At 40.9% G+C, this 15,371-nt stretch overlaps 1 protein-coding gene and 1 pseudogene across 2 annotated transcripts in view; both read right to left on the minus strand.

Moving 5' to 3' along the window:
• VEPH1 (ventricular zone expressed PH domain containing 1) overlaps positions 1–15,371 on the minus strand; it is a 212,218-nt gene that overhangs the window by 182,292 nt on the left and 14,555 nt on the right. For both annotated transcript variants that reach the window (XM_060099986.1, XM_060099985.1), the window contains exon 2: positions 4,060–4,275. In XM_060099986.1, coding sequence (XP_059955969.1) covers positions 4,060–4,275 — 216 coding nt within the window. The remainder of the gene's footprint in view (positions 1–4,059; positions 4,276–15,371) is intronic.
• On the minus strand, positions 7,825–10,965 carry LOC132491031 (THAP domain-containing protein 7-like; annotated as a pseudogene).

Raw genomic sequence — 15,371 nt, forward strand, 5'->3', positions numbered from 1 at the left:
TCAAGGTGAATGGACAGTGGGGGGTCCTTCTATAAAGAAGGAAAAACAGATACTTTCGGATTTTCCCACAGTGAATTTGGTGTCTATTTCAATTCTTCCCTCCTCCCTGCTTTGGCTATTTCCCTCTTCAAATGATCATCAACAGTGTGAGAAGATGTGGAGGAAGAGATAAAAGGCAGAGCTTACTTGGCATTAGCTCTGCTAAGCGATTTGGTTGGTTGGGGAAGAGGCTGAAACCACTGTAACTTGTACTGAGGAGAAAACTAGGCATTGGCTCTCAACATCATGATGGTTGGTCTGTCAGTTCTCTAGAATTTCATTCTAGCCCATCAGTTATGTCAGTAATTACAACCCCCTTGAGGTGCATGTGTATTTTCTTCAACCCTCTTCAGGTTTGGATTTATCCTAGAATGTAATGTGCTTTGTGGAGGGGGAGAGGGGTATCTTCTCTTTCAGGATTTTTCTACAGGCAAAGAAATAAGCACTGGCCAACTCCATATAGAACCCTGGTCAGAGGAAGTTGTGGTTTGAAATAGGTACTTCCAGATAGTGGCTGGATCACAAATGGAGATTGCTTTTATAATAAAATTGTTCTTCGTGAGCAGCAAGTATTGTTATGCCCATTTTACAGATGGCAGAACAGAGGCTTAGAGAGATGAAATAACTTGCCAGTCTCTTACCGATACGAGACCAAGAGTATCTGATTCTAAGGTCCTCAAGCTCTAAAGCCTTTTGTTCTTCTACCTCTCAGCATCTCCTAAGGGAGTCAGAATTTCAGACTAGGAGGTGATCTGAGGGCTCACCTGATTCATCCTTCATTTTACAGATGTCTAAGGACACAGGGTGGGATGGCAGGATAGTATCACCCACCACAAAAGAAACCAGAACTCACAAGTGCATGCCTCATACATGTACAGATTCTGCATTGAGGAAGGTATAGAGGTGAATTCTGAAAATTTTAAGACTATTTTGAGGTAAATGTGGCAAGTTCATACAGTTAGGACCAAGAAAAGAAAGCAGTATAACCACTAATTATTAAAAGTAGAATAGGAATGGTCATCTGAAGTAGGTCTGAGTGTAGGTTGAAAAAGGAAATTTAGGGAAAAAAAAAAAGGTTTTTTCTTGTGTGTGTGTGTGAACATATTTAGCTTCAAATGACAGTGAAGTGGCCAGAAAAAATAAAAGATAGCTAAGAATACAGGCAGAAGAACTGGTGGGCCCTTGCTTGATCAGGTAGCGTGAAGCTGGAATTGCTTATCTTGGGAGGTAAGGTGGGTGGAGAGGGAATCTTTGTGTGTGTGTAGCTAAAAATGTTAAGTGGTTGACTTTAAAGTTGACCTACTGTTTTATTTTACTGAAAAAACAAAACAGAATATGAGTCATCTGGATTTCTACATGTTTCCCACAAGAACCTATCTTACAAGTAGGACAAAATCTTCTTTTCAATATTTACCGCAGGCCAAAATGTTCCCCTTAAAATCTGATTGAAAGCTAAATGCCAAAGCTGCAACCACAGCCTTGCCTTTGGTTCGTGGGAAATGACTTTCTGGGACCACACCCCTAGGGGTAGCCTGGACAAATTGCTGCACTTTGCTCTGAAAAAGGCAAGTTTACATTTAGGGCTTTCCATCTTCCATTATTACACCTTCTGCCTGCTCAGAGGGCACACAATGGACGCCCTGTGACCACACTGGCCCTACAGGCCGGAATCGCCCACTTCTGTGACTCACTTGTCCCTCTCAACCAAGACACCTAACCCTTAGCCCTTTTCTCTGTCCTTTCCTAAAATGTCAGTGCTTGTCCTCAGGGCCCTGCTCTCAACAATCTTACAAACTCATTCTCATTGATCAGCAGTGAGTTCCAAGTTTTTGTTTGCTCCCCACCATCTCCTTTTTAAAGTAGGAGACGTAATACCTTACCCAGAATGAAACATCCCTTTATGTTAGACTTTGGGGCATTTTGGAAGGGCAGCCTGCTTAGTTCTCTGATCTGGGTCTCATTTCACAAATTTGGACTTTTGTACAATCTGTTTTGTCTACTTGGAATGTTCTCTCACTCCACTTTTCCTACCTGGTAAAATTCCCGATAATTGCTCATAACCCTTTCAAATTCGATCTCCATCCAGAAAGCCTTCCAGACTCTCTAGAACTGTACCAACACAGGAGCCGAGTGAACCTACTGAGCCCCTGAATTGTGACCAGTGCAAAGTAAGACATGCTAACACACACAATGGATTTATGAGACTTAGTATACAAAACAAGTAAAACATCTCATTAATTTTTACACTGATTACATGTTGAAATAATAACATTTTGGATATATTGGGTTAAGGCAAATATAATATCAAATCAATTTCATCTGTTTTCACCTCTTTTTAACATGGCTATTAGAAAATTTTAAATTCCGTTATGTGGCTCATGTTTGCAGCTTGCATTGTATTTCTGTTGGACAGTGCTGCTGGAATCTAGACCAGTGGTTTTGAAATCACAGGGGGAGCCGGAGAATAGGGCTGATTTATGAGTTTCTGTCTGAATGTCTGTGGAGTGGCACTTTGGAGTGAAATAATCTAGGCTTCTGATGTATGTCAATAACATAGTCAAGAATAATCAACAAACTAGTGGTTGCCAGTGGAGGAGAGGAGGGGCGACATAGGGGTAGGGGAGTGGGATGTATAAACTATTGAGTGAAAGATAGGCTCAGGGATGTATTGTACAACACGGGGAATATAGCCAATATTTTGTAATAACTATAAATGGAGTGTAACCTTTAAAAATTGTATAAAAAATAAATAAAATTTAAAAATTAATAAATACTCAAGATAAAAATAAAAGAATAATCAATGAAGAAAAGTGTTAGGTCTTTGTTGTTATATCCAAAAGCATTAATCTTCCATTAATTTCGCTGAAATACCCATCTCCTCCCCTCCCATCTCTAACCCTGGGGACAAAGGAAAAACAGTATGATAGTGTGTGTAGACTCTTTTGTTCAGTCGACCAGTCCCGGAACTGAGCAGATAAAATGCAATATGCTTCAGTTAAACACAGACAACTGTGAGAAAAAACAGAAGAAAGGAAGCTAATATTAGCTGCTACACACAGTGCTAAACACTTTAGCATAGCTGGAATTTCCTGACCTATGCTCAGCAGAACACTAGTTCTGAGGGATGTTCATAAACGTTGTGTTGGGGTGAGAAGGGGAAGGAAGTTACATGGTCAAATCAGACTGCAAAATGCGGTTCTAAACAAAGTTAACCAGCTTTCTTTATTGCAGGAATTTTCAGAGCCTTTAATGTGCTATGAAACATTGTGACAGCTCAAAAGGGAAAAACTGAATTCAGTGTTTCCCAACTTATCTGACCACAGAATTCTTTTTAAAGAAACAACTATCAACATTACTCGTTGGTAAAATTTGTCAGACAATGTCACTTCATCTGCATTTTATAGGGAGGAAACTGTGGCTTAGAAGTTATGTGACTTGTCCAACATTTTAATTTTACATAATTAGTTCGTGGCTGAGCCAAAATTCCAAATTCATGTTTATGCCAAAGGGAAGAACTTAAACATGGTCAGAACAGGCAAATATTATTATAATGGAAAATTCACAGTACATATAGAAATGCACTTAAAAATGACTTAGCCACTTCTCTCCACATATTCCAAGCTCACTGCCCCTCAACTCAGACTCCACCCCCTCTTTGGTCTCCTTGGATGAAAGAGGTCTCCTTTTCTGAATTTTCCAATATTCCTCATTTGGATCTGGACACACAGTGCTTTACTGTTAGCTTTTTATATGTACACGTCTTATCTCTCCAAATAGATTAGAGCTTGCTGTGGTGTTACTTTGAATTCCCCTCAGTGTGTCTTGCATACAGTAGGGGCTCAGTACAACCTTCTCGGTTTATTAATTACCAGCCTGCTCAACTTAGCTATTGATGGTTTGTGGTGTCTTTTTACAGTATCTGAATGCTACAGAAACATTGGCTCACGGTTCAGAGACACCACGTGTTCCCCTAAGCTGCCAAGCCGGTCTCAAATAGCATGATGCTGAACACTGACATACCTGTAAAATGCAACTCATGATATCAGACGCGATTTTTGCGTGGGGAGTGTCTTCGTCTTTCCCGGATGGTCTCAGGTTGTGTTCCAGGCAGGAGTCCCAGAGCCCCACAAGGGCCTTTGCGTGCTTTTCAATCGACTCTGTTTCTCTGATGGCTGTTGTGATTCGTGTGATACAGATTTCAACCACTGCTTGGTCATTGTTATTGGTTTGGTAATCCTGTTTGAAAGAAAACCTTCATGTTAAATAATACTCTGGAAAGTTATTCTTTGAAGGACCTACAAAATATGAACTCAGTCACTTAGCAAATGGGTGTGCCATACTGCGGCTAAAGGATGAGGTTGTAAAGCCCAATGCAATACCTTCTTCTTTGGAGATGAGTACTTTGTGGACTAGGCAGATTTGCAAACGTGCTAAAATGGAGCAGGTTTGTACTATCACAGATACACAGACAGGGAGCAGAGAGAGTCCAAAGGAGGTTAATTATTCACTTGCACGTGGGTTCAAATTTCAGGCTATTTCAGTTTCTAAGTTCATTAGAGGTCAGGGTTTACTTTTTGCTCTGACATTTCAGCAACTTTTGTGAAATGTTTCAAATTACTCTCCAATTTCCCCTCAGGAGCGGTCTCTCTCTGCACATAACAGAACTTATCATTTCATCTCTTCCTTTTCAATTCAAATAACTACCAAGTCCATTGTAGCTCTCCCCAACCAAATTTCCCTCTATTCCCCTATTTTAATTCTTCCTCAAATACCTAATGATCTTTATGGAGAGGTAATATGACCCTTCAAAAAAATCTAAATGTGAAAAATAGGTCCATCACTTTAACTTGGAAAACTGGCCTGTGAACTCTGCGTGGTGGATTGGCAAAACTGAACACAAAACAGAGCAGGGAAGAGCTTAGACTCTTGCACCATCATGTGCCATTAGAGCCAGGAAGTGGTGGGGTTTTCCTGTCCAATTACAGGCTCTAGCTTGATCTTTTTTCTACTCTTACAACTAATGTTGCAGTAAATATCTTATGCGTGAAGCCCTCTCCACGCTGTAGATTATGTATAGTCCACATTCACCAGAAGTGGAAATTTCTGAGACAAAACTCAGGAACATTTTAAGGCTCATGATACATACTGCCAAACTATTTTCCAGAAAGGTCTTACTGATTTATACTCCCATCAGTTGGGTTAAAGCAAGCTCTGCCCATTGTACGTTTGCAAGAACAGAGTATTTTTAATTTTTGCTAATTTGATTGGTGAAAAACAGTATCTCATTGCTGTTTTCCTTGGAATTTCTTGATGAGAAGTAAGGTTGAATATTTTCACATGTTTATTTGTCATTTGTATTTCCTCCTTTGGGAACTGCCCACTGTATCTTATGTCTATTTTTCCTTAGATGACTTCATTTTTTTTTGGTCCTTCTTTGGTGAAATAATATCTTTTTCTATTAAGGATATTATGTCAAGCTTTGGAAAATTGGTTGGGAACATGTCCCCATGTTTCATTATTTTTAGTTGTTTTGCTGCTCTTATTGACACGCTAAGGTTTTGGATAGCCAAATCTATCAGTCTTTGGGGACTTTATTGTTTTTCCTTTTTTTAATTGGAAATTAAAGTTGGTTAAATTATTTAGTTTTTTGAAAAGATAATACATGGACATGGTACAAAAATACAAAAGACACAAAGAAAAGATTTACACTGAAAAGTCAGTCTCCCTTTCACCTCAGTTCCCTTCCCTGGGGAAACCATACTCACCAGTTTCTCACGTATTTGACAGATGTACTCTATGCTCATACAAACCTCCATCTACATGGACTCCTTCCTTCCTCCCTCCCTCCCTTCCTTCTTCCCTCCCTTCCTTTCTTTGTGATTCCTTTAATAGCGTTTTATTAACTTCATGTTTTCTTTATTCAAAGGTTTAATAAAAATTTACCTGGAGACTTCCCTGGTGGTCCAGTGGCCAGGACTCCACACTCCCAATGCAGGGGGCCTAGGTTTGATCCCTGGTCAGGGAACTAGATCTCACATGCCCCAACTAAGAGTTCACATGCTGCAACTAAAGGATCCTGCACGTGGTAACTAAAATCCTGCATGCCACAACTAAGATCCGGCACAGCCAAATAAATAAATATTAAAAAAAGAAATTTACCTGTATTTTTTCTACATTAAAAAAAAAAACTCAACAACATTTAATGTTTAGTATTTTAGAAATTAATCTTTTAACCATTCACTTAGCTCTTGAGTCTATCTGGCATTTTTGGAAGTAAGTAAAGATGTACATTTTCTCCGAATTAGCTCATCTAATTTTCCCATCATTATTTACTGACTAATTCATTTCCTAGTTATTGTTTTATGTGTATATCAGGTTCTAATTCAGGGCTGTCTCTTCTGTTTACTTGTTCAATTTGGGGGTTTTTTTTTTGTCCCTCGTAAGTATTTATTGTCATAGGCTTGCTCCATTAAAGTCACAGCAGTGCTACCTACACACAAACCTTGCCACACAGTCCCCACTGGTGGGTTCCAGTCCGCGGTCTCCTGGAGCTGAGGCCTAGCCGTGCCACCAGAGGCCTCAGGATCGGCCAGTCTTGCCTGGTTCTCTGTTCATGCCAGCAGCTCCCTCCCCTACCTGGGGTGCCCCCGCCAGGTAGTTGGAGGGCCGGTGGGAGGAATGCAGGCCGACTCTGGCCTCTCCCCGCTGGAGCGGAGCCCTGGGGGGCTGGAGCCGGCTCTCCCGGCCCCTCTGTGGCTGCCTTGCTCCTGGGCTGCACTGGAGGCTCCTGCCTGAGCCGGGAAAGTGAGGGCAGACCACCCCACCGGGTCCTTCCCTGTCCCGGCAGAAGGTGCTGAGAGTCCAGCCCGGTGCAGAAGGCACCACTCTGCCTCCCTTCTGGGAACAAGCGCCCTTCTGCCCCAGCTACCTGGAAGCCACTTTAGGGAAAGATGGTCCACCTTCTTTCTGGGCCTTAGAGTTGTGCCCCGCGTAAATGCAGCACCTGCCACTCCTCAGGCCTTGCTGAAGAGTCCCGGGTGCCGTGTGCAGGTGACCGGGTGGCCCTGAGGCAAGGGGAGTTCACCTGTAGCCACCTGCAAGCTAGCAGCTGGGCGGTGCAAGATGCGCCTCAGCTGGCCTCAGAGTTCGGGCTCGGGAACCACCTGTGAACCCTGCTCTGCGTCCGCCTCCTGTAATGGCCGTTCGACTCCCCAGGCATAATGTGAATCAATGAAGTTGCACTCCGAGGGCCCCCAAAAGCAAATTTCACAACACTGTGTGGCCGTTTCCAGGACTAGAAAGAATTCAGTGGTCCTCTTGGGGCCGTTGTGGCCGAGGCCCAAGAGCCAGAGGTCACGTGTGCTGTATGTACATCACCTCACACACTTACCTGATGACCACAGGTGCAGGGAGGCCTTCCCCATTCCAGCTGAACTGAAGGAAAATGAGGACACAGGTCGAGGCCAGGACGGCTGCTCACGTGCCTGTCCCTCTGCTCCCCACATGCCTCATCCCAGCCCTCCAGGGACCAGAAAGGTCATTGTAGGGCCCTCACTACTTGCCAAGCATAGCAGCCTCAGGAGGTCAGTAATCGTCATTCTTGTGTTTTTCCGATGAGACCGCCCTGGTGGTGAGTGGGGAGCTGAGCCAGAGAGCAGGGCTTCCTTCTAGAATCCCATTTATTTTGGCATCTGGCAGGTCTGGTGAACGCAGCTCAGGTCAGGTCCGTCTCCAGGAGGATTCTGAGTTTGGCAGAGGCTGGAGCCCTGACGGGCAGCCCCTCACTCAGGCCATGCTGCGGCTTAGCGGCACGGCAAAGTCCTGCGCGTGCTCCTGCAGAGTCCGGCGGGCAGCCGCCTGGGCCCTCTTCTCCCGCGCCGCCCCTGCTGCAGCTTGGTCAGCCTCTGCTCCCGCCGCTTGCAGGCCTGCAGCTGGCGCTGGGCCTTGTCCAGGGCGTCAGGTGCGGCCTCAGCCCGCCGCTTCCAGAGCAGCCGCTGCCCACCCGGTCGCTGGGCTCGTTCTGGATGGAGGCTCCGGCGGGTGGCGGGAGGCACAGCATGCCGGCCGAGGGCGAGGCGGGCCTCGGCTCTAGAGGCGACGGCTGCCGGTTCCCGCTTGGGTGCCGGCTCAGTGCTGCAGCCCGCTTCATCTGCCTGGGCCCCCAGGGCCCCCAAGAGGTCTGAAAAGGCGATGCTCCTCTCTCAGTGGGGGAGGTAGGCAAAGCGGCACGGGCTGAGGCCTCTTCCGCCGGAAAGCAGGTGACGTCAGGAGGTGGAGCCCGAGAAGTTGGCATTGTGGGCCCTTGGCCCTCAGAGCAGCGCTTCCTGCATCGCCGGAGCTGGCTGACTTCAGGAGGTCCAGGTGGGTAACTGTGCCCCTGGGTCCTGGTCGTTGGGCGCAAGTTGGAGAAGGACTCAGATATTGTGGGAACTGCTCCCTCCTTCAGCCTGTGATACCCACTGATTCCCACCAGTTCAAAACAGTTGTCCTCAAAGTGTTTGAAGCAGATGTACTCGGATGCCGTGTCCCACACGCCTTGGCCACTGGGGTCCAGGCGCTGGCAGTTGGCCAGCCACAAGCCTCGCCTCTGGTTGTCCTTCTTGGGAAGCCTGTGGAAGGAGATGCCACGGTTGCGCGTCTCGCACGTGTCCCGCGTGCACCTCCCGGCACGGAGCAGTGACGGGATGTGGTCTCACCGTTGCTGCGCTGAAGTCTGGCGAGGTATGATACCGAGCAGTTTAGCTCGTCTTTTTTTTTTTTTTTTTTTAATTTATTAATTTTATTTACTTTATTTTTGGCTGCGTTGGGTCTTTGCTGCTGCGGGCAGGCTTTCTCTGGTTGCCGCGAGCAGGGGCTACTCTTCCTTGCGGTGCACAGGCTTGTCATAGCGGTGGCTTCTCTTGTTGCGGAGCGCGGGCTCTAGGTGCGTGGGCTTCAGTAGTTGTGGCACGTGGGCTCAGTAGTTGTGGCGCACGGGCTTAGTTGCTCCGCGGCATGTGGGATCTTCCCGGACCAGGGCTCAAACCCGTGTCCCCTGCATTGGCAGGCAGAGTCTCAACCACTGTGCCACCGGGGAAGCTCTCAAGTCTTCTTAATTGTAATATTTTTTCTGATCATTCTCTTGGGTTTACTAGAAAGATTTCTGTATTGTATCTGTACCTTTTATATATCTCATGGCTTATTGTGTCAGCTAGAATTTCCTAAGCTATTTCACATTAAAAGGATAAAAGAAAGAATGCGGTTTAGTTTCTGGTTTTAGTTCCTGATTTTTGACATATACAATTTTATGGCCAAAAGTAAGAAAATACTGTGTTTTAAATCATATAGATGCACCACTTTCTATTTTGAAAGTTTAAATATTTGTTTTAATTTTTTTCATGTCCTCTCAGCATCTATAGAGGTAACCAAGCATTTTTTCCTTACCTGGCTTATGGATGTGAAGTGTTACGTTATCATATAGTATGAAATTTCCGGATATTAATCCATCACCGTATTCCTAGAATGAACACCACTTGGTTTGGTGGACTGTTTATTATATTTTCTTTTACCTTCCTTCTTTGTTGGTGAGTGTATTTTTTATTTTAATGCAGCAGACTTATTACTTGTGCCAGAACCTATATAGCAAATAGGTACTTATAGAGCCAAGTCATAGAGGAAAAATGGAATATTAGAGGGCAAATAAGTGATGCTGACTTTTCCAAAAATCTCTGCAGCAATAGAAAAACCAAAACCACCCTTAGGGGAGAAAAATAACAGAGAACACCATTGGGCCAAAATCACTATCTTTGGCCATAACTGTTCTTGTAAAAAGCAGTTATTTTAATGGCATCATCTTCAAATATGAAGCAGCATCATATTGGTTACTTTATGTAATAAAGGGACTATACATAAAATCAGATGAAACAGAACCAATACCATAGACAGAAGGAAGCCTGTATTCCAACTGTAAATGCTAAGATGGTTAATATGATTGCTCCATAACATTTTCTCTAAGCTCTCTGGACTCCAAGAAGAGGAGGAAATTGTGTACCACAGTGCTTCTGGAACATATAATTGTACCTGGTACATAGTTGATGCTCAGTAAAGGTTCATTGGTTTTATTCATTCATTTAGTTAATTTATAAAAAATTGAAGTATAGTTGATATATATATCACAATATACAATATTATGTTAGTTTCAGGTGTGTTAGTTTCAGGTGTACAGCATAGTGGTTCAGTATTTTTGCAGATTATATTCCATTATAGGTTATTATAAGATAATGGGTATAATGCTATATAGTAAGTCCTTGTTGCTTATCTGTTTTATATATAGTGATTTATATCTGTTAATCCCATACCCCTGATTTGTCCCTCCCTTCTTCCCTCTCCCCTTTGATATCCACAAGTTTGTTTTCTATGTTTGTGAGTCTGTTTCTGTCTTGTATACATTCATTTGTATTATTTTTTTAGATTCCACATATAAGTGATATCATATAGTATTTGTATTTCTCTGACTTATTTCACTAAGCATAATGTTTTCATTGGTTTTAATTGAACAGGAAAGAAGATTTTGTTGGTACTAATTTTCAAAATTTAATTATGTGAAAAAATATATTTATGAATCTTAATTTAAAATTTAATTTAAAAAATAGGAAATAAGAAAAAAGTCTCCCTTTTCCCCTACTCATTACCCTCCCACAAAGAACCAAGTTATTACTTTCTTGTGTATCCTTACAAAGATTTTATATACATATTCAAGCAAATGTACATATGTACGTAGAGAAATATATGATACACATACATACGTACATATACATATATACTCCCCCAATCCTTATTTTACACACAGATGGTAGCAAAATGGACATACACATCTGCATCTTGCTTTCTCACTTCATACCGAATCTTGGAGATCTTTTCAAACTAACATATGAAGAGTTTCGCCATTCACGTTTATGGTAGGATAGTATTCCAGTGTAAGGAGGTACCATAGTGTATTTAATTTGCTCCCTATTGATGAACGTTTAGGCAGTTTCCAATCTTTGGAATTATGAAAAAATGTTTCATTGTCTAACCTCATATGGAAGTTACTTCACACTTACAGGAGCATGTGCATAGAACAAATTCCTATAAGTGGAAGTAGATTGGTGTCTCTCCATTACTCTTCTGTTTTATATTTTTTCTTGGTTGTTATTAAGACTACTGTGAGTACTACTACTGCTACACAGAGGAGCTATAGAATCAGCTTGTCTAGTTTAGAGAGAAAATTTCTGATGGTGTTTTTATTAAAATATTTCTACTAATTTAGGGATAACTGACATACTTATGATGCTGAGTTTCCTATGTAAGAATATAGCATGCCTCTCTACTTTCCAGGTCCACTTTTGTGTCCCTCAGAAAGATTTTAAAGATTTCTTAATCTGGAGCATGAACATTTATTCATGCAGATTATTTATATATCTAGATACTTTATCTTTCTGTTGACATTCTAAATTGGTTCTTCTTGGTGACTATTTCCACTAACTGGTTATTGTTATATAAAATCTACCAATTTCTGCACACTAATTTAATACCCTACCAATTCACTGAATTCTCTTAATGTTAGAGTGTTTTCAGTTGATCCTCTTGGATTTCCAGATATGTTCTCATGTTATTTGCAAAAGATGGCAATTTTACCTCCTCCTTTTTAAACTTTTTGCTAATTTTATCTTGTTATTAATTGTTTTGGCTAGAATCTCTAGAAAAATGTAAAATACTTACATTATATTAGAAAGTCTTGTATAGTTCCTAACTTTAAGGAAAATACTCCTAGGATTTCTCTAGTAAGTATTATGCTGTTTTTTTATAATGTTAAGATATATTTTATAATGTTAAGAAGGTACCAATCTATTCCTATTTTATTGAATTTATCTTTTAATCAAGAATGGATAATGAATTTCATTAAATGCCTTTTTAGAATTTATAGATATATTATTTTTGCCCTTAGATCTATTAATATGATAAGTTATAGACACAAATTTCCTAATGTCAGTTAACTTTGCATTCCTGGAATATATCCCATTGCATCCTGGGAAATTAATGTTTAATGTGCTACTGGGTTTGGTTTATTAATATTTTATTTAATAATTTTGCATCAATATTTGAGGGATTTGTCTTTATCTTTGTCAGGTTTCATACCAACTTCATGACAATTTCATAAAAAGATTTTGGAAGATCTTTCTTATAGCCTTACTTAAATTTTTTTTACTTTCATGTATTATGGCCCAAGAGAAGTGAATTAAAATTTCCTACAACTAATGTATCTTATCTTTTTTTCCTGGTATCTCCTGAAGTTTTCATTTTATGAATATTGTTGCTATATAATTTGATGCATAGATATTCTTAATCTTTATAACTTGTGAACCAAATCCTTTGTCGTAAAAATTTCCTTTCTTTGTCTCATTTAATGTTTTTGGCATACGTTTTTCCTTGTCTGATATAAAGATCATGAGTTCTTTCTTTTGGTTTGCATTTTCCTAGCATCATTTGCTTATTTTATCCTTATTTTTAACATTTCTTTTACATACTTTTACATTGATTTACATCAAATGAATGGCTGTTAATATAACTTTGTATAAAACAATTTAGTAGTCATTATTCAATGCTTCTTAATAGCTGAAGATATGCCTAGTATATAGGGTATACAAAAATAAGAAGGTAGTACTTGATCATCATATGATTCCAAATCATTCTGTCAGCACTTTTTTAAAATTAATTTTTATTGGAATATAGTTGATTTACAATGTTGTGTTAGTTTCTGCTGTACAGCAAAGTGAATCAGTTATACATATACATATATCCACTCTTTTTTAAACATGGTGGAATTACATGCAGAGTTCACAGATCTTCATTTGAGAACAGGGCCCTGCTTTAGCAGATATGTGGACAAACTGCTTCTCAGAATTTTCAGCAAAGAGGATTAATTTTGACTCAGTGTTGACTTTCTGTCTCAAAGTGTCATTTCATGTGCTTTATTTGGTAATTTGGCATGGTACAAAAAAATAATAATAAACTCATATTAGGTTTGAATATGTGGCATATAGTTTTGCTGTAAATATCAAAAGGATTTGCTTTAATTTGAATTAATTTTAATATGTACTTTAATCAAGTAAATTATTGTTTTTCATCTTTTTATTTTTACATTTTCTAAATCATTTTATTTAATATATGTCTCTTGTTTGCTAGCTTTTGCCTTGTGATCCCATCTAAAAGTCTTTTACTTATAACAGACAAGTTTGACCATTTAGATGAAATGATATGATAGATATATTTGATCTTAATATGTCATATTATTTTGTACTATGATTTTTTTTTCTTAACTTTTGGAGTTCAGTTATTTTGCTAGGAAATGGCACATCTTGGGTTAGACACAAACAAAGCCAGAAGGCACAAATAAGCTGTGTGAACAGGTAGCCTAGACTCCTATGTCATCTACTACTATAGAAATGACACCTCCAGGACATAGTCTTACGGCAGGTTCCCTTATGATCTGCTGACAGAGTAGGAAAACATCTGAACTTGGACTACTGATGGGTTAGCTCAGTATGTGGATGGAAGTCAAAATTTGACTGCTGTTACAGTGTAGACCTAGTTAGAAGTAGACCTTGAATGACAACAATAAGAGAAAATTCTCTCAATGGACAGAGCTTCAGGCTGTGCACTTGGTCATTAACTTTGTATGGAAAAAGGAACATACAGGTAAGAGCTAAGAATCATGAGTGGTGGCAGATGGCTTGGCTGAATGGCCAAGCGCCTGGAAGAAGGAAGATTGAGAGATCAGAGATAAGGAACTCTGAGTAAGAAACATGTGGTTCGATACATGGAATTTGGCACAAGGTGTAGATATCTTTTTTATCCCATTTTAATGCCCATGAGAGCATTAACCACAGAAGAGGCACTAAAAAAACAAGTGGATAGAATGGCTTAGATGACATCAGCTTTATCATAGCCACTACAGTGTGATCCAATGGGTGCATGAATGGAGTAGCCTTGGGATATAAGCTAGGTATCACCCAACAGCATAAGCTCCTATTCACCAAGGTTGATCTTGTTATTATTGTCATTGCCTAAGTGAGCAACCTGCTGGCAACAGAGGCCAATGCTGAGCCCCCAAACTGGCACTATCCCTCAAGGAAACCAATCAATCATTTGATGGCAATTTTTTTGCTTTAGGTCTTTCCACTCCGGAAAAGACATCAATACCTATTGAATAGATGTAATCAGAGTTTGAGTTTGCCTTGCCTTCCCCCAGGTCTTAAGCCTCAACTACTATTTAAGGGGTCAGAGAGTATGCGATCTGCTGACACAGGATCCCACGAAACATTGTATCTGACCAAAGAACCACTTTACAGCAAGGAGGTTCAGCAGTCAGCACATGATCATGGGATTCTATCACTTGTTCTTATCACATACCACCTGAAACTGCTGGACTAACAGATCAATAGAATAGGCTTTTGAAGGAGCAACTCAGGCAAATACTCTATATGAATGGGCCACCATTCTCCAACAAGCAATATATATACATGCATACATGCTAAAATAATGACCATCGCATGGTGTTGAATTCACTATGGGTAGAACACACAAGCCTGGGAACCCAGCCACTCCAGGTTCCTGAGTCAAGAGACCAGCAGAAAATGAAAAGAGCTGCTATCCTGGCAAGGGTAATTGGCCACAGCATTAGGAGGAGGTTGGGCTGCTGTTACACAGTGGGGCATCTGTAGGCACTCCCTTGCCCAATTTTGATGTAAATGGACAATGGAGTAGTCGCAGCCTAAAAAGGGCATGGAGACCAGGGTCTCAGATCCCTCAGGAAAAAGCATCTGAGTCACCCAACTAAGAAGCAACTTAAATCAGCAGAGGTGCTAGCTGAAGGTGAGGAGAATCTAGAATAGGTGGTGGAGGAGGAAGACTATATCAGCTTTCTTGTTGCTGCTGTAATGAATTATCACATATTTAGAGGCTCAAGAATTTGTGTTGACAAATTAATTTTCTTACAGTTCTGGAGGTAAAAAGTTGAAAATGAGTCTCATTGGGCTAAAGCATGGATAGTTCATCTGGAGGCTCTGAGGGGAGAATCCAATTCCTTTTCTTTTCTAGCTTCTACAAGTTGTGTGCATTCCTTGACTCATGGCCTCCATGAGCCTCCATCTTCAAAGTACATCACTCCAACCTTGCTTCCATCATTCCATCTCCTTCTTCTGCCTCTGACTTTCTTGCCTCCCTACTGCAAGGATCCTTGTGATTATACCAAGCCCACCCAGATAAAAGAGAACAATCTCCCCATGTCAAGATCCTGAACTGTATTACATCTG

Source organism: Mesoplodon densirostris, chromosome 5, assembly GCF_025265405.1.
Source record: "Mesoplodon densirostris isolate mMesDen1 chromosome 5, mMesDen1 primary haplotype, whole genome shotgun sequence".
NCBI classification, from domain to species: Eukaryota; Metazoa; Chordata; class Mammalia; order Artiodactyla; family Ziphiidae; genus Mesoplodon; species Mesoplodon densirostris.